The sequence below is a fragment of the Salvelinus alpinus genome, chromosome 3, assembly GCF_045679555.1.
Source record: "Salvelinus alpinus chromosome 3, SLU_Salpinus.1, whole genome shotgun sequence".
NCBI lineage: Eukaryota > Metazoa > Chordata > Actinopteri > Salmoniformes > Salmonidae > Salvelinus > Salvelinus alpinus.
Window position 1 is genome coordinate 25,701,390 of NC_092088.1, and position 25,554 is coordinate 25,726,943.

Here is a 25,554-nt window from a genome sequence, read left to right on the forward strand (position 1 = left end):
GACATGGCGCGATATAATGAGTGTTTGTGGCCCCGGGCTGTGTGTGTGTGGTGTGTGTGAATGCATGCATGCATGCGTGTGTGTGCTGTGTGTGCATAAGTGCATGTGTGCTTGCTTGTGTGAATGCACTCATGGATGTAAGCATGTGTCTGTGTGCCCACGGATGTGTGTGTGTTTATGTGTGTGTGTGTGTGTGGGGGGTTGAGCTAAGTGAGTAAGGCTATCGTTAGAGCCTTGTTAAAGGACGATTCTCATGTTTAGGGCTTGGTTCACCATAGGCACTGTATGGCTGCTACATAAGGAGAGCAGTCCTGTCTGAGGTGGACAGATATGTCTACAGATCAAATGCGAAACTGAAGAGAACTGCCAGGGTATATTGGTCCATTGGTACGTCAAGGGAGAGAGAGTGAGATCGACAGACACAGTTATTTGTATTTTGAGCGGCCAGTGCGAATTGGGAGCAGGCATCACAAGGGAGAGAGGAAGAGAAGAGGAAGAGGGGGTCAGCTAGGTGGGTTATGAAAGCAGTGCATCCTTTAGTGAAACATGCACTAAATGTCAATTCATATCTGTGTATAGCTTCACGGATGAGATTTACTGCAGTGGGCCTTTTTCTCATAGATTTCTTAAAATACAAAACCAGCTGTAAGGAACTACTCTGAGTCTGTTACATACAAATTAAGGTAAGTGAACATTTGCAGTAATTATGTTTTATAATTATTCTCATTTGTTACATGACAGGTCATCATTTACATTTAATGACATAAGGGTTCAGAAGAAATTAACAAACTATTATGAAACAAACAAACTATTATTAGTTAATTAACAACTATTACACTTGTGGAATTAGAATCACCATTGCATTTATATAACATAATGACCTTATTAATGGACTTGCCAAATAGTGTGTTTCTGCTAAAAGTGTCCAAGTAATATTGAGTGAGCAAATAGACTGAATTTGGCAGAACATTTTCATTGTCTTTATCGATATTCGATATTACCTTTTTTTCAGTTAACCTCTAAAAGGCGACCCCGCTGTAACAGAAGTGAAAGAAACTACAGAAGAGATGGTGGGGTGCCTGAAAACTTTGGGGTACCTTTTACTTCTCTCTTGTATCTCATCGACTGAATCCCGCATTCTGAAATTTGTTGTTGCCGTAAGTCTTTTCAGTTCTGCTTTACTCTTCTGGGATTTGTTTTAAAATGTTTAATGAAATCCTGATAGATTCAACACTTGGTTTATGCTTGAAGGGAAAATAAGTAAATAAGATGATCAATAATCATATTGTATTTTATGTCTGATGTAGGAGCCACGTATTAAACCAACCAATCAAGCTTAATTTAACCCAATTTTAGCCCCGTTTATACCTGGTTCTAACATGTGTCCTTTGTCCCAATTCTTGTCCACATTCTGATTGTGCCCACATTTTAAGACAGGTGTAGATGATTAAAATATGTATTATTTGCTGATTGTGATGCGATGTTCCTGACCACCTCCGGAGGGACTAGGATATCTGGTCACAATGGGGACACAGTAATCGGGTAAGAAACACATTTTAATACCACGTGTAGATGCAACGACTAATAAGTGGGCACAATCGGAATGTGGATCAGATTAGGACATAGGACACGATAGCACCAGGTATAAAAGATACTTCTGCATATCACATAAGAATATAAGACACATGACTTGTGTAAGGTACTGTAGCTCTATACATATAACATAAAACATATGACTGGCGTAAGGTATTTCGTCATGGCGATCGATCCCCCATTGAGTCGTTTCCCACGGACCCTCACGGTGAGGAAGTGTGGGCACAAGGCTTCGGGCAGCTAACTGAGGTACAGAAATTTGAGTATGCAATGACAATTATATTTCAAAAAAACATATCCCTTTGCCTATATTTTCATTCTGAATGTGCCTGTAACTTCTTCTACAACTATAAGCTTAAGCAAGCACACACATTGTCTTAAGAAAAAGTTGAAGGAGTCTGTCATGAAATGTTAGATAATCCTGTACCGTAACAAAAACAAGCAATATTATCACACTTCACAGCAATATCTCCTAAATTCTCCGTAGAAGTTCTTACTTGACCTATAAGCTTTCTCTCGTCTTTTTTTTGGCTCGCTTGGCTCAGTTGGGGATGAGACAGCAGTTTGACGTCGGCAGGTTTCTAAAGAGACGCTATGGACTCTTCCTCAGTGAAGACTACAACAGCAAAGAGGTGCGTTACTGGAGCCCAAACATGTACATATTACACAGGAGAGAAATTGCATTGTTTACCATGTGTGCTGTTTGTGCATTTGAGTCTTGGCAAATCTACTTCGGGTTATACGTCTGGGTTCTTTGGAGCATATGACCACACGATATCCATGTGTGGTACTTAGTGCCTGTAATGTCTGTTATGGTGCAGGCTAATGAGAATGACTCATGTTGATGACATCATCACCCCGGCCTCATAACATGATGTAACATGTGGGCTAATCTCGCCTGATCTCGTCACTGTGCATTAGACTGCATGCATGTTGTTTGGCTCTGTTTGCCCCAAGGCAGTTCGCATCGTACTGGCATTACAGCAAAGATCTGATTTCCCTCTTCCAGTCGCTCTCTTTCTCTTCCTGTCGTTCTCTCCCTTTTTCTCTTCACTCCATTCTATCGCTTTACCTTTTTCTCTCTCGTCCCCGTCTCTCTCTCCCTTTTCCCCTCCCTCCGTCCATAAAGTAGCAATTACCACCAAAATAACAACTTTCCTAATTCGCTGTCGCTAACGATTTGTTGTCACACTCAAGTTTCAGCTCGTGCTGTACCTTTCCTGTCCCCTGTCATGTCACATCCGAATTCAAGCAAGCTTTATCGGCATCACAGGAAAAGCCAATGTTGGCAAAATGATTTACAGTGTGCAATCACTTCACATAGGATGACAGAAAAGGGAAAAGCACATTTTAAGTAGAACATATTAATTCTTAATACAGTAAAGCTTTGTTCCATTATGCACACTGGCAAACCACTTACTGTACAGTGGAGCAGTTTTTTGGACATGCATTCTCTAAGTGGTATGCTGGTATAGACATAGGGACCTAAGCTTTACTTCTTTCCCTCCACACAGGTGTATGTGCGGAGCACAGACTATGACCGCACTCTAATGAGTGCCCAGGCTAACCTGGCTGGGCTGTTCCCCCCAAACAGACGCCCCCCTCCCCTCATGCCCCAGTTACCATGGCGGCCCATTCCAGTGCACACTGTCACCAGAGCACAGGATAAGGTAGGCGGGCGCAGGGCTCTAAACTTGCGACCAAATATTTTCCTGTGCGACTAGGAGTTTTATTTTGGGATCTGTAACGATAAGGCTTCACTGTACCATTTGTTTCTCTGTGCCCTAGAGAAACAAGCGAGTGCAGATTCATTCGTGTCATGGTTTCACCATTACGACAGCGAAAACGCCGTGCTTCTAACCCAACCAGGTCAAAAGATCTGACCAATATTATCGGCGCAACATTTTCATCTTCCTATGGCAGATCGATCGCAAGCAGGCAGCTCCCTCCAGATGGAAGAACCATAACAGAGCAGAAAAGACGTATGGCGGATGGTTGGAAACGGCGGCGAGTAGTGCGGACGAAGTGGAGGAAATTGAGACAAGGTTGGAGAAGCAACAGCTGTGCTGGAATGCGATCAATATGGGTGACCGTTCTGATGATATGGAGTGGGAGGATGAGGGTCAAGGATCTGAATGGTCGGTAGAGGAAAGACATAGGAAGAAGAGAGATCATGATACTGAAAGCAGTGGAGCGTCTAGTCTGCAAAGCATAAAGAGGGCCAAGGTAGGGAGCAAGAGTAATAATGTGTTGGAGTGGAAAGTTGTGATGGTGTTTGATGAGACCACAGGGCCTCATTCACACCCTATCCGATTAACCAATGCCGTAGAGATAGGTGAAGTCAAACTAGCCTGGTCCATTGGAAATGGTGGATTGATAATATTGTGTGGTAGCCAGGCTTAGCAAGGGAAGATTCTGTAATGGAAAAGCTTAATGGGAAGAAGATTAAAAGCCATGTCCCTGATGCTTATGCTAGGTCGAGGGGAGTCATCACTGGGGTCCCGATATCTATGTCCATAGATGATATTAAAGAAAATGTGAAGGGAGGCAGAGTGATTGAGGCCAAAAGGTTGATCAGTAGGAAAGAGGGTCAAAGAAGTGAAAGCTTATCAGTGCTGCTGAGGTTTGAGAAGGTTTTGCCTGGAAAAGTACAGATAGGATTCCTTAGTTTCAATGTCAGAGAATTTGTCTCATCCCCAATGCAGTGTTTTAAATGCCAAAGAATGGGACATGTAGTTGTTCAGTGTAAAGGAAAGAAAATATGTGCCAAGTGTTGTAATTGTGGAAGGGGGGGTATGACGACAACATAGTGCATCAGTTGGTGGATGCCAGGTGCAGAGAGAGGCTTGAGAGGCTCAGAGATATAGAATCACTCATGATGTATTATACAGTGCATTCGGAAAGTATTCAGACCCTTTGACTTTTTCCCACATTTTATTACGTTACAGCCTTATTCTAAAATGGATTAAATCGTTTCCCCCCCCTCATCAATCTACACACAATACTGCATAATGACAAAGCAAAAACAGGTTTTTAGACATTTTTGCAAATGTATAATAAAAATAAATAATTCAATATCACATTTACATAAGTATTTAGACCCTTTACTCAGTACTTTGTTGAAGCACCTTTGGCAGCGATTACAGCCTCAAGTCGTCTTGGTATGATGCTACAAGCTTGGCACACCTGTATTTGGGGTGTTTCTCCCATTCTTCTCTGCTGACACTCTCAAACTCTGTCAGGTTGGATGGGGAGCATTGCTGAACAGCTATTTTCAGGTCTCTCCAGAGATGTTCGATCGGGTTCAAGTCCGGGCTCTGGCTGGGCCACTCAAGGACATTCAGAGACTTGTCTCGAAGCCACTCCTGCGTTGTCTTGGCTGTGTGGTTAGGGTCGTTGGCCCGTTAGAAGGTGAACCTTCGGCCCAGTCTGAGGTCCTGAGCGCTCTGGAGCAGGTTTCCATCAAGAATCTCTCTGTACTTTGCTCCGTTCATCTTTCCCTCGATCCTGACTAGTCTCCCAGTCCCTGCCACTGAGTAACATCCCCACAGCATGATGCTGCCACCACCATGCTTCAGCGTAGGGATGGTGCCAGGTTTCCTCCAGACGTGACGCTTGGCATTCAGTCCAAATAGTTTTTTGTTTTTTATCAGAACAGATAATCTTGTTTCTCATGGTCTGAGAGTCTTTAGGTGCCTTTTGACAAATTCCAAGCAGGCTTTCATGTGCCTTTTATTGAGGAGTGGCTTCCGTCTGGCCGCTCTACCATATAGGCCTAATTGGTAGTGCTGCAGAGATGGTTGTCCTTCTGGAAGGTTCTCCCATCTACAGAGGCACTCTGGAGCTCTGTCAGAGTGAACATTGGGTTCTTAGTCACCTCCCTGACCAAGGCCCTTCTCTCCCATTTGCTCAGTTTGGGCGGACGTCCAGCTCTAGGAACAGTCTTGGTGGTTCCAAACGTCTTTCCAACAGAAATGTTTGGTAACCTTCCCCAGATCTGTGCCTCAACACAATCCTGTCTCGGAGCTCTACAGACAGTTCCTTCGACCTCATGGCTTGGTTTTTGCTGACATGCACTGTCAACTGTGGGACCTTATATAGACAGGTGTGTGCCTTTCCAAATCATGTCCAATGAATTGAATTTACCACAGGTGGACTCCAATCAAGTTGTAGAAACATCTCAAGGATGATCAATGGAAACAGGATGCACCTGAGCTCAATTTCGAGTCTCATAGCAAAGGGTCTGAATACTTATGTAAATAAGGTATTTCTGTTTTATTATTTTTATACATTTGCAAAAAATGAAAAAAAAGTTTAAAAAAAAACCTTTGTCATTATGGGGTATTGTGTGTAGATTGATGAGGAAATAATAGATTTTAGAATAAGGCTGAAACGTAACAAAATGTGGAAAAAGTCAAGGGGTCCGAATACTTTACGAATGCACTCTATGCAGAGGCTGGTTAACAGATTGGTGGAACTACAGTGCGGACTGATGGAGCTTCCATGACTGCTCCTGTAGTAAGTGGACCTGCTGTTGGGGCTGGTGCTTCTGCTGGTCCTGGCATGTTTTCGAGACCTGTTCAGAAATCTTGCGCTCAAGAATATGTTGTGTCAAAGGACACTTTGATGGTGAATAAAGTTCATTTCATAGCTTTCATTGGTAAGGTTATCAACACGACTCGGGTTGTGGAAAGCAGAAATACCAGCTTGAAGGCTATTGTGGATACGGCAAAATAGTTATGAGGGTAACAGATGTTACTGTCAAAATGGTTGTTAATATGCTGAATAATCCTAAGGATGGATTGTTTCAACATAATATAGATCATATTTAATGAGGTTGGGGGGCTTGGGAGGGTTTTTGAGGGGAGGGTGTGGTAGAAGTTAGTAGAGATTTATTTGGTTTAAAAATGTATTTTCTTAGTACAGAATTTGGCAGACCATGATTGATCGCACACTCCAGCATAGTAGGTGGTGGCATGCACCTTAAACGTTTTTTTTTTGTGGACCGCCTTAATATCATAGAAAAATAAGATGGTGCGGGGGCGACAATGGTAGCTAACTAGCTAGCTACGAAAACGGTAGACAGTGTTCTTTGCCTCTGCATGTCGGGCACTGCTTTCCTCCAGTTCTGTTAACGATGGCGAGGGCAGGTGTTTGGCAGGTGTTAGCGAAGGACACTGGGTGCTAGCTAACTAGCTAGGACTCCGGTACATAGCAGGCAGGAGGCAGGATAGATAGCTAGCTATCTAGGACACCGGTAGACAGTGTACTTTGCTCCCGCCTGTCGGGCACTGTTTTCCTGCAGTTCTGTTAAGGGCAGGTGTTCAGCCGGTGGGAGCGAAGGACACTGTGTGCTAGCAAGCAGGCGTCAGTGAAGGACGAATGTAAACTCACCCCATTCCGTACAAATGTGCGTAACCGCGACATTCAAACGAGGCTACAAAGAAAACTAATGGGACTGTAGCGACAGTGTTGACTTCAAAATCGGGGGTGTGAACTAGGTTTCTATTCAAGCGTTGATCGACATGGTAATGGCTCTATACTATTGGAGAAAAGTCGAAAAAACTGACCCTCCGTTACATCTTGACGTGTCATGTCGTAACGTACAGCATGCATAAAGCAACTATTTCTGTCTTACAATCTCTCTCCACCAGGTGTAGCACTTCTCTCATCGTTTAAAAACAAGAAATGGACAGTGACGGGGGTAAGGGGGGATACCTAGTAATTTTTTTCGTCATCATTGCATGCGATCATCATTCTCAAAGCCGCTGTTTTACTTCTAAGATCACTTTAGCACCGCCCTAAAAACCTGATTCAAATTCGACACAAACCTTCAAATAGGTATGTAATGACACATGATATAAACTCTTTATAGTGTTTTATTTACATTTTAGAGGCGATAAGGTGATACGTTGGACAGATCGAGTGAAAAAAGCAATTTTCCCACAGGACATCTGTCCTTCTCACTGCCCCGCATTAGTTTCGCTTCCCCACCCTCCATTTTTAAAAAGACACGACGGGGCTCATTGCCTGCTTGAATTATGCAGAAACGGGCAGTGTTTAGGTCATGTAATCGATTTTGTTGGAAAGGGGAGAAATTGTGCTTTACAATGGTATTGACATTACAGTTGATCTGGAAGTATTACGTTTTTGGGGCGCTAAAATAAGGGCAATTGTACGGACCAAGGCGATGTACGAGTTTACGTTAGTTAGCTAGACTCCGGTACACAGCAGGCGGGAGGTGGGGGCAACACCTGTAGCTAGCTAGCTCAGACACTGGTAAAAATTCTGATAATACTTTTATTTCCCTTTAGACCCATGTTTTAATTGCATAGACAATCAGGGGAAATACAGAATATCAAAAGTGTCACACAACCATGAAGATGGTGTGCTCAAGGCGGGGTTCATGCAGAAACCAATGGGATGCTCGATTACAGCTGCAATCACACACTACTAACAGAGATACTTTTGAGGAGATTGGAAACTCCATTGAAATCGTATTAATGCGATTGTGTACATTGCCACGCGTCGTCAATGGGCCGTGAGGTGCATTCTGGGCTATTCTACGACAGGAAAATATCTCCTTCAAGGAGTGAATGGGGGTCAATTGGGCGCTAGTGTAAAAACCCAACATTAGCATGAATTCCCGTGAACAAGAAGTACAACATTACAAGTCTTTTCCGAGATGTAAGATAACTTGTTTTCTGTAATATCGTATAGCTTTGGAATCATGACATTATGTACTTTCGAGAAAAATAGGTTTCTTGACTCATACCCTGACTTTGAGAAGGGATTGCGTGACGATTATTTTAGCAACCACGTGAAGCAGCATGACAACATGAACGCGATTGTTCACAATCTGCTGGGTGGGGCATTATATGGTGCTCCATTTATTGCCCAATGTGATTCCTAGCTCCTCCTTTCACTAATAACGCTGCTCTTAATCGCACACCTGACATTTTTAAAGAGATTATGCTCCTAAATTTCATTTGATGTTTTTTTGCATTTAGAGCCCTGGCCTGGAGGCTGGCTGGCATAGACAAACATGCCCACTCACTCACTCACACGTCATCCATTAAATCAACTGTATGAATCTATCCAGTAGACCTGGGTTCAAAATAGTGTTTGTTTTCTTTCAAATTTTTTAGCGGTGATTGATTGAGCTTGCCTGGTTACATTGGAACCAATGAAATAGTTCCATAAGTGTAAACCCATCCCATCTGAAGTATTTGAAGAAAAAAAAAGACTAGTTTGAATCCAGATATATTGGTTTTGGGTGGAGCCTGATGTGGAACTCAATATCACTACGCCCATTTGAGATGTGAGCATGGACCTTCATGTCCATTTCCCAGACCAATAGGCCATTTGGCACTGAGATGGCGTTAAACAGAAAAGAAAGGGCCACTAGTAAAGCAAAGCTGTAAACCGAGTTTACATGGGTTTTATGAGAAGAGGAAGAGGAATTTGACAGAGGAATAAAAGTTGTTGTTTTGTCTCGGATTTCACAAGCTGTTGAAGTCCCCAAGCAAACACTGCCCCAGGTTTAGAGAGCTGATGGGGGAGACGTTTGACAGCCAACACTACCGGAGAGTTCTCAAGTCTCACCAGGTAAGTCTCAGAAGAGTTGTCAAGGTAACACATCAAATCATAAAGCCTATGACGCTTCATACATCTTAATTGGACCAGTTTCGTCGCAGGAGTAAAATAATCCTGCTGCAGGAGGATTTTATTTTTGTATTTTTTTCACTGATAATTTCAAACGGAAGTTAGTTTTGATAGGCTACAGTAGGCTATAGCCTGCATTTCGGATACACTATGTTGTAGTAGAGACCATTATCTATTTGTGTTATTTAAGCAATAAGGCCCGAGGGGTTGTGGTATACAGCCTGTTCTTATGCGCGACGCAACGCAGAGTGCCTGGATACAGACCTTAGACGTGGTATATTGGCCATATACCACAAACCCCTAAGTTTCCTTATTGCTATTATAAACTGGTTACCAATGTAATTAGAGCAGTAAAAATAAATGATTTGTCATACGCGTGGTATACGGTCTGATATACCACGTCTGTCAGCCAATCAGCATTCAGGGCTTGAACCACCCAGTTTATAATAAGCTATATACAACGTGTCACGTTCGTTATAGCGATGAGACCAAAGTGCAGCGTGATTTGAATGCATCTTCTTGTAATAAAGAAAGAACGCGGAATGAACTATACAAAAACAACAAAACGAACCTGAAGCTATATAATCATAGTGCTGACACAAGCAACTAAACATAGACATAGATAATCACCCACGAAATACTCAAGGAATATGGCTGCCTAAATATGGTTCCCAATCAGAGACAACGATAAACAGCTACCTCTAATTGAGAACCAATCTAGGCAACCATAGACATACAAAACCCCTAGATTGGTAACAACCCCATAAACATACAAAAACCCTAGACAGGACTAAAACATATAATCACCCATGTCACACCCTGACCTAACCAAAATAATAAAGAAAACAAAGAATACTAAGGTCAGGGAGTGACACAACGACAGTTGTTGATGTGTATGGCTGCATTTCAGATACAATGTTGTACATTTTCATGTGGCAGTAGTAGGACCTACGGTAGTAGGACATTTATTCTGTCTGGTGATTTAGTGTTTGAGCGAGCAAGAGAGAAAGAGAACTACAGGTTTTCAGTGAATGTATGTAAATAACGAGGCTCATTTGAATATCCTGCTCTGCAGGAATATTCTCAGTGACAACAGAGTGATCAATATATATAAATATACAGTGGGGAGAACAAGTATTTGATACACTGCCGATTTTGCAGGTTTTCCTACTTACAAAGCATGTAGAGGTCTGTAATTTTTATCATAGGTACACTTCAAAAATCCAGAAAATCACATTGTATGATTTTTAAGTAATTAATTTGCATTTTATTGCATGACATAAGTATTTGATACATCAGAAAAGCAGAACTTAATATTTGGTACAGAAACCTTTGTTTGCAATTACAGAGATCATACGTTTCCTGTAGTTCTTGACCAGGTTTGCACACACTGCAGCAGGGATTTTGGCCCACTCCTCCATACAGACCTTCTCCAGATCCTTCAGGTTTCGGGGCTGTCGCTGGGCAATATGGACTTTCAGCTCCCTCCAAAGATTTTCTATTGGGTTCAGGTCTGGAGACTGGCTAGGCCACTCCAGGACCTTGAGATGCTTCTTACGGAGCCACTCCTTAGTTGCCCTGGCTGTGTGTTTCGGGTCGTTGTCATGCTGGAAGACCCAGCCACGACCCATCTTCAATGCTCTTACTGAGGGAAGGAGGTTGTTGGCCAAGATCTCGCGATACATGGCCCCATCCATCCTCCCCTCAATACGGTGCAGTCGTCCTGTCCCCTTTGCAGAAAAGCATCCCAAAAGAATGATGTTTCCATCTCCATGCTTCACGGTTGGGATGGTGATCTTGGGGTTGTACTCATCCTTCTTCTTCCTCCAAACACGGCGAGTGAAGTTTAGACCAAAAAGCTCTATTTTTGTCTCAACAGACCACATGACCTTCTCCCATTCCTCCTCTGGATCATCCAGATGGTCATTGGCAAACTTCAGACGGGCCTGGACATGCGCTGGCTTGAGCAGGGGGACCTTGCGTGCGCTGCAGGATTTTAATCCATGACGGCGTAGTGTGTTACTAATGGTTTTCTTTGAGACTGTGGTCCCAGCTCTCTTCAGGTCATTGACCAGGTCCTGCCGTGTAGTTCTGGCTGATCCCTCACCTTCCTCATGATCATTGATGCCCCACGAGGTGAGATCTTGCATGGAGCCCCAGACCGAGGGTGATTGACCATCTAATAATTGCGCCAACAGTTGTTGCCTTCTCACCAAGCTGCTTGCCTATTGTCCTGTAGCCCATCCCAGCCTTGTGCAGGTTTACAATTTTATCCCTGATGTCCTTACACAGCTCTCTGGTCTTGGCCATTGTGGAGAGGTTGGAGTCTGTTTGATTGAGGTTGTGGACAGGTGTCTTTTATACAGGTAACGAGTTCAAGCAGGTGCAGTTAATACAGGTAATGAGTGGAGAACAGGAAGGCTTCTTAAAGAAAAACTAACAGGTCTGTGAGAGCCGGAATTCTTACTGGTTGGTAGGTGATCAAATACTTATGTCATGCAATAAAATGCAAATTAATTACTTAGAAATCATACAATGTGATTTTCTGGATTTTTGTTTTAGATTCCGTCTCTCACAGTTGAAGTGTACCTATGATAAAAATTACAGACCTCTACATGCTTTGTAAGTAGGAAAACCTGCAATATGGGCAGTGTATCAAATACTTGTTCTCCCCACTGTATATATATATATTTAATCTTTATTTAACAAGGCAAGTCAGTTAAGAACAAATTATTATTTACAATGACGGCCTACCCCCCCAGCCAAAGCCGGACGACGCTGGGCCAATTGTGCGCCGCCCTATGGGACTCCCAATCACGGCCGGATGTGATACAGCCTGGATTCAAACCAGGGACTGCTGCGCCACTCTGGAGTTTTAAAAATGAAGATACTACACCTGTAGTAGACATGACATAACATGTTCAGACCTGTGTCAAATGCATAGTAGTATGTCAAATACTTTCAAATACTCTGCGTTTGATTGAGTTCGTCCAAATAGAATAGCCCCAAAGGGAAAAACTCCAAGGTTATCAAACACACCTCAATCGCTTTCACTCGTTTTTTTCATGTTGTTATTGTTAATGTTTCATTTTGTTCTGTCTAGTCATTTCAAGTCCTATCCTGTCATAGATGGGCCTTGAGCAATATGTCGCAGCAATGAAACCCTTTTCCTCACAACCCTGTCCCTATTCATCTTGTCTTGTGAATTAATTTTGACTCACTTGCTACATGTGTTTTGTTATTCAAAGACTGATTTATTGTTTCATTCCGGTAGGTTATTAGTTGTCACAAAGGCCTTGTTAGTTATTTCGGTGTGACATCAGGCCCTCAGTGATTTCCTCACTCACAGTTTTCTCCTTCATCTTCCAAAAAGCTGCTTGGTGCAATTTCTCTCACATTCTCAGAGCTGTTAATTAATGACAGGATTGAATTATATTGAGAATTAAAATGAAAAGGCTTTAATTAACTGAATCCCATCCTGATTCCTATTATGGAGATGTCTGGCTTTTGATGGAGGCGTCCTTGGTACTCTTTACTACCCTCTGGTGAGAAGATGGGGTATCTGAACATTTCTGTCACCCTGGGTTCATCTTAATAGTCACAAGTGGCTTCCTCTTGTCTCATTTTATGTGATCTGAAAAGCAGGTGAAAGGTTCATGGGCATAAAGACATAATATGTAGAAATCGCTCCCCATTAGCTGGTTGCTAAAATTCTATCACGTTTGCCTAATTTCAGTTGATGTGACAAAACAAGTGTAGAGAATCATTAAACAATCTAAACGGCTGTGAAATATATTTTCTAAAATAAAAAATATCGTATTTTGAGATGATTCAAGCTGGTGTACAAAACGAAAAGTAAAAAGATGCAAAACCGAAACTTAAAGATACGTTATAAAGGTTTTGTATAATTTCAGTCAGTAGTTGAAAAGTAGCGCTCATGAGCCAAAATGTATGATATGTTATGAATTCCAATTCGTACGATATGTAAGTCCATAAGATCCCGTTCAATCTCTTTAAGGACGGGAAGCATAGAAATAGCTCACATAGAATATGCTGCTTATCAGACTTGCTTCCAATGAGAATGACAGATCTACAACTCACATTTCTATCTGAATTTGGTTGGGTCGCCACCAAAGCTACATACTGGACCTAGAACGATGACCTATCACCACGTACTGACAGTAATCATGTATTTTGCATCAGTGTAGATGAACCTTCCCCTGAGTCATTTTCTCTCAACTAAGCACTGGGTATAAAAAAAACCTTGGTACAGTGCCCTTATTTGACAAGACTTACGGTTTTAATAATCAACTGTTTATGGAAGCAAAAAACGAATGTGACATGTGAATATGTGACCGAGTGATTGCTTTTAGGAATCCACCAGGCGCAATCTTAAAATTGACTGACTGGAATAAAATAAAAAAATCATATAAGATGAACATCTTCCCACAGCGATTTATACAGGAGCTCTCCAACCACACTGGGTATCCTGTGTCTAGGCTGCTGGGCAGGAATTCCATCTGGAGGGTCTACGACACCCTCTCCTGTCAGGTACTATTGCATGTAGCTCTCTGCATACACACTCTGACTCTGAAATAAATACCATGCCACATGTAGGGTTTCCCCTCTAGGGTTAGTTGCAGGTCCCCTTCGAATCTACGTCCCAAATGGCACCCTCTTCCCTTTATAGGCCACTTACTTTGTGAAGGGCCCATAGGGCTCTGGTCAAAAGTAGTGCACTGTAAGGGAATAGGGTGCCATTTGGGATGCATCTATAGACTTGCTTGAAACCCACGAAACCCACGTTTCCTGCATGTTGTCCGTGCCACTCTGTGACTTCCAGTCATTGCACTAATGCTTTGTTAGCATTGGCTTACGAAACTCCCTCTAACTTCCTACTGTTCAGTCGTGTGGTCAGGTGCCACAAAAAGGACTTAGGAAAATTGCAATTGGTTCAGAACAGGGCAGCCCGGCTGGCCCTTGGATGTACACAGAGAGCTGATATCAATCATATGCATATTCATGACTTCATCACTACTTGTATTTGTGAGAGGTACTGACATGTTGAACGCACCGAGCGGTCTGTTTGAACTACTGGCACACACCTCGGACATCCATGCATACACCACAAGACATGCCACCAGAGGTTTCTTCACAGTCCTCAAATCCAGAACAGACTATGGAAGGCTCACAGTACTAAACTCTATTTCACACCAAGTAACTCATGCAAGCAGTTAAAATAGATTTTAAAAACAGATTAAAAAACACTTTATGGAACAGCGGGGACTGTGAAGCAACACAAACATAGGCACAGACACATGCACACACACACACACATGATAGCATAAGCACTGTACACACACGTACACATGGATTTTGTACTGTATATATATGGTAGTGGTGGAGTAGGGGCCTGAGGGCACACAGTCTGAATGTATTGTAATGTTTTTAAAATTGTATAAACTGCCTTAATTTTACTGGACCCTAGGAGGAGTAGCCGCTGCCTTGGGATCCATAATAAATACAAAAATACAAATACTGCACAGAGACATAAAAATTGCATCCACGAGTTCATCTGACTCTGCATCCTGCCTCACTCATTATATAGGCAGGACGCCTCCCCTCCCTTCCCCTGCCTACCTCTGTTGCAAGTTGCCCTGTGTCAAATAGTTGGCTTCTATTGGTTTCAATTGACAACTTTGATGCCAGAAAGCCTGGATGTTACTCTTTGGGCCTTTGTGCCCCGCCTGGGAACAAACAATATAGGGGAACACTGCCATGTGATCCTCTCGGCAGTTGGGCTTGATGAATAACTCAATAGCTCGTTGAAATGAACAATATTCATGATGATATAAGAGGTAGACTTGGTCATACTTACAGTAATGCACATTAGCACCAGTGCAAAGTGTACATCCGTCATCTGTTATTTTCAGAGACGGATATAAATAGAACGACTTATGCAAACCGCAAAATAGAGCTTGCATCCAAAATGGGACCCTATTTCCAATATTGTGTGCTAATTTTGACAAGAGTCCTATGGGCCCTGGTCAAAGGTAGTGCACTTTAAAGGGAATAGGGTGATATTTGGGACGCACCCACAATAATTACACGGGTATAGGCTTGGTTGTGATTCATGTGTTGTGGAAGATTGCGCGTCAAACAGAACGATGCTAACGGTTGTCATTGTACCCTTGTTAGAGGAATCACAACCTGACCACCCCTGGCTGGGCCACACAGGAAGTACTCAACACTCTACAGGAAATATCCTCCTTTGAGGTCATGTTCAGCGTCGTCACTCACAAGAGAAAGGAAAAGGCCAGGCTCTCAGGAGGTGAGCGGTTCGAGTTCAGAAGGTGTCCGAGGTCATGTGGGTTGTGAAAGAGTTGAAGTAATGTTGCTTTGATGTTGCGGCCGCGGGGTTGAGAGTTGAAAATAAGTCGAAGTGACGTTGAGTTAATGTTGTGACTGTGGGCTGAGAGGTTGCTCGTGCTGAGTAGATGACATATCCTGTGGATTGTGAGTTGGTCTGAATGGTATGTTAATGAGTTGGATTATGCCAACCGTTTGTTTGTTTGCGTGTATGTCACTATGATTGTTTTTATAATGTTGATGGTTTGTTAATTGTTCAGGGGTTCTGTTGAATGCCATCCTGAGGAATTTCTCCAAGGCAATGGAGCAAGGGGGCGCGTTCAAGTTCATCATGTATTCGGCAGTTAGTGAACACCGCTGGCACACACATACACACCCACATGCATAGATGTACACTCACACTTCATATTATGCAATCTGACATCTAGCATGTCTCCGTATTCATATTTACACATTCGCAAGCACATCCACGCGTGACCAAACACAATGTTAACGCTGTGTGATTATGCAATTTATGCGACACAATTAATTCTGTGTTCTAATGTGTACATCTCTCTCTTTCTCTAGCATGACTCCACCCTCATCACTCTCCAGGCTGCCCTAGACGTGTACAACGGTCTTCTTCCTCCTTATGCTGCCTGTCAGCTCTTTGAGTTCTACCAAGAGGAGGATGGGTAATGTAGTTTTAGATGTGATACCTCCAGAAACGATCATATGTACAAAGCTAATGTTTTAGCGCAATAAACTGTACAAATTATTTGGTTTAAAGCTGCAATATGTAACTTTTTGGGTGACCTGAAAAAATGTACATAGTCATTCACATTAAAAGCAAGTCCAAGAAGCGCTATATCTGTTCTATGTGCGCTATGTTTATGCTTCCCGTGCTTAAGTTTCATATTTGCATCTTTTACTTTCGGTTTTGTACACCAGCTTCAAAGAGCTGAAAATACAATATTTTTGCTTATTGAAAAGATATTGCACAGTGGTTTAGAAGGTACAATGAATTTCTTACACTATACATTGCTTGTTTTGCCGCATAAACATTTGGTGAACTATTAGCATTTTAGCAACCAGGAAATGGCTGAGCGATTTCTGCATATTGCACCTTTAAATGGCAACTAAATGGTATGCGAGATGTGAAATGAGTCTTAAAGTGTCACAGAAATCTGCATAACACATGACTATAGGCTATGTCTTTACATAGTCTGTATAAACTATTCCAGGTCCTATTCTCTTGACATGTATTACCGTAATGACTCATCCTGTGATCCCTACCCGACCCCTGTGCCTGGCTGTGAGACAACTCCGTGCCCTCTGACCTCATTCACTGACCTGGTTAAAGATGTCATCTCAACGGACTGGGACGCCGAGTGTGGGCTCAAACCGTCATGGTCCAACACAGGTAAGAAAGTAGTTCCATATTGTCCTAATGGTTCAAAGCTTTGTTGCTTTTGCTTATAGAAGCTCATTTTTCTGTCATTCTATACACCAGAATATCCATAAATATTGCCACAGATACTGTAAGTATAAGTAAACTTAACGTTTACTCGGAAACTGACACTACTCATTGAAACCGGACTCTAAGACTGACATCTTTTAAATCTGATTACTTATCTTCATTGCATCTCTCCTAACTTTTGCAAGGTGTCATTGCGGCGCTTGCAGTGGCAGTAGCTATCCTGACAGTGGCGCTGTTGGCCAGCATAGCTGTGTTTATTCACCAGAGGAGAAACCTGTACTCCAGGGAGGGGTAGTAGGGCTCTCCAGGCTTGAATAAGTCTTCCTAAAACATCATGGAGGCATTGGGAGAGGACAGGGCAATACATCAATACTTATAGGCCTACTATCTCTGAGATTAAAATGGAAATAATCCATACAATGACCTTGTGAATTTTGTTCTCTTGTGATCTGTTGTACTGTTTTGTATTGTATTGTATTGAGTTCTTATTGGATTTTGTTCTATTTAGCAGAATGTCAAGTCATCTTAGGTCTTTGAGTGATTTGGCTTTTATAATATTTAGAAAATGATTGAATTCGTTATGTCTCCTTGACTTTTTCCACATTTTGTTGTCTTACAGCCTGAATTTAAAATGGATTTACATTAAGATTTTATTGTCACACACAATACCCCGTAATGTCAATGTGGAATTATGTTTTTCCATTTTTTTACGAATTAATAAAAAATGAAAAGCTGAAACGTCTTGAGTCAATAAGTCGTCAATTACCTCGACACCGGTGCCCCCGCACATTTACTCTGTACTGGCACCCCATGTATATAGCCTCGCTATTGTTATACTGCTGCTCTTTAGTGATTTGTTACTTTTATCTCTTACTTTTTTTTATAGGTATTTTCTTAAAACTGCATTGTTGGTTAAGTAAGCATTTCACTGTAAGGTCTACACCGGTTGTATTCGGCGCATGTGACAAATAAAATTGGATTTGATTTATTCAACCCCTTTGTTATGGCAAGCCTATATAAGTTCAGGAGTAAAAATGTGCTTAAAGTCACATAATAAGTCGCATGGACTCACTCTGTGTGCAATAATAGTGTTTAACATGATTTTGAATGACTACCTCATCTCTGTACCCCACACATTAAATTAGAGGTAAGGTCCCTCAGTCGATTCAACCACAACGACCAGGGAGGTTTTCCAATGCCTCGCAAAGAAGGGCACCTATTGGTAGATGGGTAAAAATAAAAAAGCAGACATTGAATATATCCCCTTGAGTATGTTGAAGTTATTAATTATGCTTTGGATGGTGTTCCCAGTCACTACAAAGATACAGGCTTCCTTCCTTACTCAGTTGCCAGAGAGGAAAGAAAGTGCTCAAGAATTTCACCATGAGGCCAATGGAAACTTTAAAAGAGTTACAGAGTTTAATGGCTGTGATAGGAGAAAACTGAGGATGGCTCAACAACATTGTAGTAACTCTACAATACTAACCTAATTGACAGAGGGAAAATAAGGAAGCCTGTACAGAATACAAGTATTCCAACACATGCATCCTGTTTGGAACATGGCACTAAATTTAAAAAAAAAATTAGGCAAAGCAATTCACTTTTTGTCCTGAATACAAAGTATTATGTGTGGGGCAAATCCAATACCACACATTACTGAGAACAATTCTCCATATTTTCAAACATAGTGGTGGCTGCATCATGTTATGGGTATGCTTGTAATCGTTAAAGACTGGGGAGTTTTTCAGGATAAAAAATAAACAGAATGGAGGTAAGCACAGGCAAAATCCTAGAGGAAAACCTGGTTCAGTCTGCTTTCCAACAGACACTGGGCGATTAATTCATCTTTCAGCAGGACAATAACCTAAAACTCAAGGCTACATCTACAGTGGAGTTGCTTATCAAGGAGACAGTTAATGTTCCTGAGTGGCCGAGTTACAGCTTTGACTTAAATCTACATGAAAATCTATGGCAAGACCTGAAAATTGTTGTCTAGCAATGATCAACAACCAATTTCATAGAGTTTGAAGAATTTTTGTCACGTTCCTGACCTATTTATGTTAGTTTTTGTGTGTTAGTTGGTCAGGACGTGAGGTTGGGTGGGCATTCTATGTTTTCTGTTTCTGTGTTGGTTTTGGGTTGCCTGGTATGGCTCTTAATTAGAGGCAGGTGTTTGGCGTTCCTCTAATTAAGAGTCATATTTAGGTAGGCGTTGTCACAGTGTTCGTTGTGGGTGATTGTCTCCTATGTCTGTATGTATGTTCGTACCACATGGGACTGTAGCGTTTGTTTGTTTCGTTTCGATGTCGTCCGTTTCCTGTACGTAAGTTTATGTTTAGTTATGTAAGTTTATGTTCAGGTTGCGTCAACGTCGTTTTCTTATTTTGTAGTTTGGAAAGTGTTTGTTTCGTTTCGTGTGCCATCGTAATTTATAATAAAGATGGCTTATTTCCCTGAGCCTGCGTTTTGGTCTGAAGATCCTTCTCTCCTCACCTCTTCCGAGGATGAGGAGAGCGACACCCGTTACAGAATCACCCACCACGAACAGACCAAGCGGCAAAGGGAAACTAAACAGAGTAAGGGACAGGAGAGAAAGGATTTCTGGACATGGGAGCAAATAATGAATGGAGAAGGTCCCTGGGCTAAGGCAGGAGAAAATCGCCGTCCCAAAGCTGAGCTGGAGGCACGGAGGAGAGCAGAGGCTACCGGGGAGAGGAACCGGAGCTATGAGGGAACGCGTCTGGCACGGAAGCCAAAAAAGCCCGTGAGTAATTCCCAAAAATTTCTTGGGGGGGGGCTAGGAGATAGTGGGCCAAGGGCAGGTAGGAGACCTGCGCCCACTTCCCAGGCTTACCGTGGAGAGCGGGAGTACGGGCAGGCGCCGTGTTACGCAGTAGAGCGCACGGTGTCTCCTGTACGAGTGCATAGCCCAGTGCGGGTTATTCCACCTCCCCGCACTGGTAGGGCTAGATTGAGTATTGAGCCAGGTGTCATGAGGCCGGCTCAACGCGTCTGGTCTCCAGTGCGTCTCCTCGGGCCGGCATACATGGCACCTGCCTTACGCATGGTTTCCCCGGTTCGCCTACATAGCCCGGTGCGGGTTATTCCACCTCCCCGCACTGGTCGGGCAACCGGGAGTATTCAACCAGGTAAGGTTGGGCAAGCTCAATGCTCAAGAGTGCCAGTACGCCTCCACGGTCCGGTATTTCCGGCACCACCTCCCCGCCCCAGCCTAGTACCTACAGTGTCTACACTACGCACTAGGCTACCAGTGCGTATCCTGAGCCCTGTTCCTCCTCCACGCACTCTCCCTGTAGTGCGTGTATCTAGCCCGGTGCCTCCAGTTCCGGCCCCACGCACTAAGCTACCAGTGCGTCTCCAGAGCCCTGTACACACTGTATATTCTCCCCCTACTAATCCTGATGTGCTTGTCCTCAGCCCGGCGTCACCAGTGCCGGTACCACGCATCAGGGGTAGAGTAGGCTTTGAGAATACAGTGTGCCCTGTCCCTGCTCCCCGCACTAGTAGGAAGGTGCTTATCATTAGCACGGTGCCTCCAGTTCCGGCACCACGCACCAGGTCTACAGTGCGCCGTATCCGGCCAGAGCCATCCGTCTCCCCAGCGCCATCTGAGCCATCCGTCTCCCCAGCGCCATCTGAGCCATCCGTCTCCCCAGCGCCATCTGAGCCATCCGTCTCCCCAGCGCCATCTGAGCCATCCGTCTCCCCAGCGCCATCTGAGCCATCCGTCTGCCAGGAGCCTGCAAAGCCGCCCGTCTGCCATGAGCCTGCAAAGCCGCCCGTCTGCCATGAGCCTACAGAGCCATCCGCCAGACAGGAGCCGCTAGAGCCGTCAGCCAGACAGGAGCCGCTAGAGCCGCCCGCCAGACAGGATCTGCCAGAGCCGCCAACCAGACAGGATCTGCCAGAGCCGCCAACCAGACAGGATCTGCCAGAGCCGCCAACCAGACAGGATCTGCCAGAGCCGCCAACCAGACAGGATCTGCCAGAGCCGCCAGAGAGCCATGAGCAGCCAGAGCCGTCAGAGAGCCATGAGCAGCCAGAGCCGTCAGAGAGCCATGAGCAGCCAGAGCCGTCAGAGAGCCATGAGCAGCCAGAGCCGTCAGAGAGCCATGAGCAGCCAGAGCCGTCAGAGAGCCATGAGCAGCCAGAGCCGTCAGAGAGCCATGAGCGTCGAGAGCCGTCAGCCTGCCATGAGCGTCGAGAGCCGTCAGCCTGCCATGAGCGTCGAGAGCCGTCAGCCTGCCATGAGCGTCGAGAGCCGTCAGCCTGCCATGAGCGTCGAGAGCCGTCAGCCTGCCATGAGCGTCGAGAGCCGTCAGCCAGCCATGAGCATCGAGATTCGTCAGTCAGCCATGAGCTGCCCTTCAGCCTGAAAAGGCTGGATACCCAGAACTGCCCATCAGTCCAGAGCTGTCTCTCTGTCCGGAGCTGCCTTTCAGTCCGGAGTTGCCCCTCTATCCTAATCTCCCTCTCTATCTTCATCTATCTCTATATTCTTATCTATCCCTCTTTCTTGATTTATCTCTCTGTCCCGGGGTTGTCCCTATTAGATATGTTGTTAAGGGAATTTTGTGGGGGTCAAAAGAGGGTGGACATTCTTGGAGGGAGGAAGTTAGGATGGATTATGGTGGGGTGGGAACCGCGCCCCGAGCCTGAACCACCACCGTGGTTAGATGCCCACCCAGACCCTCCCCTAGATTTTGTGCTGGTGCGTCCGGAGTTCGCACCTTGTGGGGGGGGTACTGTCACGTTCCTGACCTATTTATGTTAGTTTTTGTGTGTTAGTTGGTCAGGACGTGAGGTTGGGTGGGCATTCTATGTTTTCTGTTTCTGTGTTGGTTTTGGGTTGCCTGGTATGGCTCTTAATTAGAGGCAGGTGTTTGGCGTTCCTCTAATTAAGAGTCATATTTAGGTAGGCGTTGTCACAGTGTTCGTTGTGGGTGATTGTCTCCTATGTCTGTATGTATGTTCGTACCACATGGGACTGTAGCGTTTGTTTGTTTCGTTTCGATGTCGTCCGTTTCCTGTACGTAAGTTTATGTTTAGTTATGTAAGTTTATGTTCAGGTTGCGTCAACGTCGTTTTCTTATTTTGTAGTTTGGAAAGTGTTTGTTTCGTTTCGTGTGCCATCGTAATTTATAATAAAGATGGCTTATTTCCCTGAGCCTGCGTTTTGGTCTGAAGATCCTTCTCTCCTCACCTCTTCCGAGGATGAGGAGAGCGACACCCGTTACAATTTTGAAAAGTATAATGGGCAAATGTTGCACAATCCAGGTGTGGAAAGCTTTTAGAGACTTGCCCAAATGTGCAACTGTAGTTTAACAAGTGTGCTGACTATATTCTGATTCTATGTATTTTCTATGTACTACTCTGATTCCACAAAAATATAAAATATGCTCAAGAGGAAATAAAGAGAGCCAAAACAGCCAGAACTTCAAGTATTTTTTATTTCAATGCATGCTTCAAAACCTACTGAAACATTGTGAATGTTTTGTGAACATTCTGCAGCTCACTTCTCATCTCCATCCTCCTTGTCCTTGAGAGCTATGAGAGGATGAGAAAATGACAGAGGTTGCAAAGGAACATTCAGGTGCTGTTCATACTGCATGGTCAATATACTTGAGATAATGTACACCGTAGAACCTAATTAAAAAACGAAGACATTTAATCAATACATCAATCATATAAAAAAGTTGTATTTTTGAACCCATGGTGTTGTTTCCATTACAATGACTATCATTCTACTCCCTGTTTCGCTCTCCCAGTCCTTTCCTCCATACCCCTCCTCTCAATCCCTCCCTCTCTCCATACTTTGTACCTCCAGCTTGCACTACACTTTCTCTCTCTCTCCTTTCATCCATCCTTTTCTCTATCCTTCCCTCCTTTCCCCGGCACCTCTATCCGTACCTCATATCTCCAGCCGGCACTCCCTCTCTCTCATCCCTTTCTCCCGCCCTACGCCCACCACCCCTCTCCTTCCCTCCGCCCTCCCTCGCTCCACACTTCCTATCTTTAGCTTGCACTACACCTTATCTCTCTTCAATCCCTCCCCCTCCCAACCCCTCTCTCTATACCTCACATCGCCATCTTTTTTTCTCCCTCAATCCGTTCCCCCATCCCTGTACTCCACCCCCTCTCTCCCTCCACCTCCCTTCCCCCCCTGTCCCTCTCCATCCATACCTCGTACGAGTAGGGTGCACTCCACGACGTCCTCCCCCAGAGGGTTGATAGCCTTGCAGGTGAACTTGCCCCCGTCATACTGACTGGGCTTGCGGATGTTCAGGGTCAAAACCCCTTGGTTGTTCTGCATCAGGAACCTAGGGTTCTCGTCCAGGGGAATCTTATTCCTCAACCACCTGATTTTAGGCTAAGTGGGAGCCAAAGAGAGACTTGTGTCAGTGGCTTCATGACAAGTATGCGGCCATAATGGCCTTCAATGTAATAAAAATCAAGGGGAAGGACTTAACAAAAATATGGTATCACTTTATAAAAACTTTCATGAGTAAGCCATTTGAAATGCTTGTAAATGTCTAGAAATGCGTAGGTATATACAGTGCATTCAGAAAGTTTTCAGACCCCTTCCCTTTTTCAACATTTTGTTACGTTACAGCCTTATTCTAAAATGGATTGAAAAAAATGTGTTCCTCATCAATCTACACACCATACCCCATAATGACAAAGCGAACACAGGTTTTTAGAATTTTTTGCAAAAACAGAAATATCTTAGAGCTCCGAGACAGGATTGTTTCAAGGTACAGATCTGGGGAAGGGTATGAAAAAAATTCTGCAGCATTGAAGGTCCCTAAGAACACAGTGGCCTCCATCATTCTTAAATGGAAGAAGTTTGGAACCACCAAGACACTTCCTTGAGCTGCCCGCCCGACCAAACTGAGCAATCGGGGAGAAGGGCCTTGGTCAGGGAGGTGACCAAGAACCCAATGGTCACTCTGGCAGAGCTCCAGAGTTCCTCTGTGGAGATGGGAGAACCTTCCAGAATGACAACCATTTCTGCAGCACTCCACAAATCAGGCCTTTATGGTAGAGTGGCAAGACGGAAGCCACTCCTCAGTAATAGGCTCATGAAAGCCCTCTTGGAGTTTGCCAAAAGTCACCTAAAGGACTCTCAGACCATGAGAAACAAGTTTCTCTGGTCTGATGAAACCAAGATTGAACTTTTTGGCCTGAATGCTAAGCATCACGTCTGGAGGAAACCTGGCACCATCCCTACGCTGAAGCATGGTGGTGGCAGCATCATGCTGTGGGGAAGTTTTTCAGCGGCAGGGAGAGTATGAACAGAGAGGGAAATATGAACAGAGAGATTCTTGATGAAAACCTGCTCCAGAGCGCTCAGGGCCTCAGACTGGGGAGAAGGTTCACCTTCCAACAGGACAATGACCCTAAGCACACAGCCAAGACAATGCAGGATTGGCTTTAGTACAAGTCTCTGAATGTCCTAGAGTGGCCCAGCCAGAGCCTGGACTTGAACCTGATCGAACATCTCTGGAGAGACCTGAAAATAGCTGTGTAGCAACGCTCCCCATCCAATCTGACAGAGCTTGAGAGGATCCGCAGAGACGAATGGGAGAAACTCCCTAAATACAGGTGTTCCAAGCTTGTAGCTTCACACCGAAGAAGACTTGAGGATGTAATCGCTGCCAAAGGATCTTCAACAAAGTAATGAGTAAAGGGTCTGAATACTTTTGTAAATGTGATATTTCTGTTTTTATTTTTAATACATTTGCGAAAAATTCAAAAAAACAGTTTTTGCTTTGTCATTATAGGGTGTTGTGTAGTTTGGTGAGATTGAGGAGATTTTAAACCCATTTTAGAATAAGGCCGTAACGTAACACAATGTGGAAATAGACAAGAGGTCTGAATACTTTCCGAATGCATTATAAATCCCTCTATGAATATTCAGAAATGTGCATATATGAATTTACCATACAGTATAAATGATATTTCTGGTTGGTTAACATTGTTTTTTATTGAATTCACTCTAATGTGCATTCATGACGATGAAAGAATACTGAATATGTATACACATCCTTTCAGGTCAGTGGCCATGAAGACGATGACAATGTAATTGGAGACATTTAGGACAGAGCCACAATTTCTCCCCCCCCCCCTGCACCTACAGTTAGAGTATTCGGACTGCTTGTCCCAAAAGACATACCTTCGGGAAGCCTCTGACAGCACAGCTGATGGCGGTACTGTAGCCTGCCACGACAGACCTGTCAAGCAGGGGCTGTATGAACTTGGGGGCGCTTTGCATATCCTTCTCCTTGAATGGAGGTGGGTTGTACTCCAATCCTGAAGGAAAGGAAAGGGAGGTTGTTATACAGTGAATTAATACGGAGTGGTAATGAATTAATACTGTAATGGATGTCTCTGTTAAAATACTGTAGGCATTGAAGATACTATAGGCCTTGTTGACATAATGTATG

General features: G+C 43.9%; 2 protein-coding genes across 3 annotated transcripts in view; one reads left to right on the top strand and one right to left on the bottom strand.

The window, feature by feature from the left end:
* Window positions 1-1,041: 1,041 nt before the first annotated feature.
* On the top strand, window positions 1,042-18,189 carry LOC139570418 (testicular acid phosphatase homolog). Its single transcript, XM_071392274.1, has 11 exons — window positions 1,042-1,157; window positions 1,747-1,842; window positions 2,139-2,225; window positions 3,108-3,263; window positions 9,103-9,201; window positions 13,711-13,809; window positions 15,457-15,589; window positions 15,888-15,970; window positions 16,195-16,301; window positions 16,851-17,029; window positions 17,272-18,189. Exons 1-11 carry the CDS (start codon window positions 1,068-1,070, stop codon window positions 17,379-17,381), a joined length of 1,239 nt encoding a protein of 412 aa, XP_071248375.1. The 5' UTR covers window positions 1,042-1,067; the 3' UTR covers window positions 17,382-18,189.
* Window positions 18,190-22,539: 4,350 nt separating this feature from the next.
* Window positions 22,540-25,554, bottom strand: part of LOC139570419 (myosin-binding protein C, fast-type-like) — a 50,360-nt gene continuing 47,345 nt past the window's right edge. For both annotated transcript variants that reach the window (XM_071392276.1, XM_071392275.1), the window contains 3 exons: window positions 25,284-25,420; window positions 23,291-23,477; window positions 22,540-22,654 (listed from right to left, as the gene is read on the bottom strand). In XM_071392276.1, the coding sequence (XP_071248377.1) occupies window positions 22,620-22,654; window positions 23,291-23,477; window positions 25,284-25,420 (359 nt within the window). In that variant the 3' untranslated portion in view covers window positions 22,540-22,619. The remainder of the gene's footprint in view (window positions 22,655-23,290; window positions 23,478-25,283; window positions 25,421-25,554) is intronic.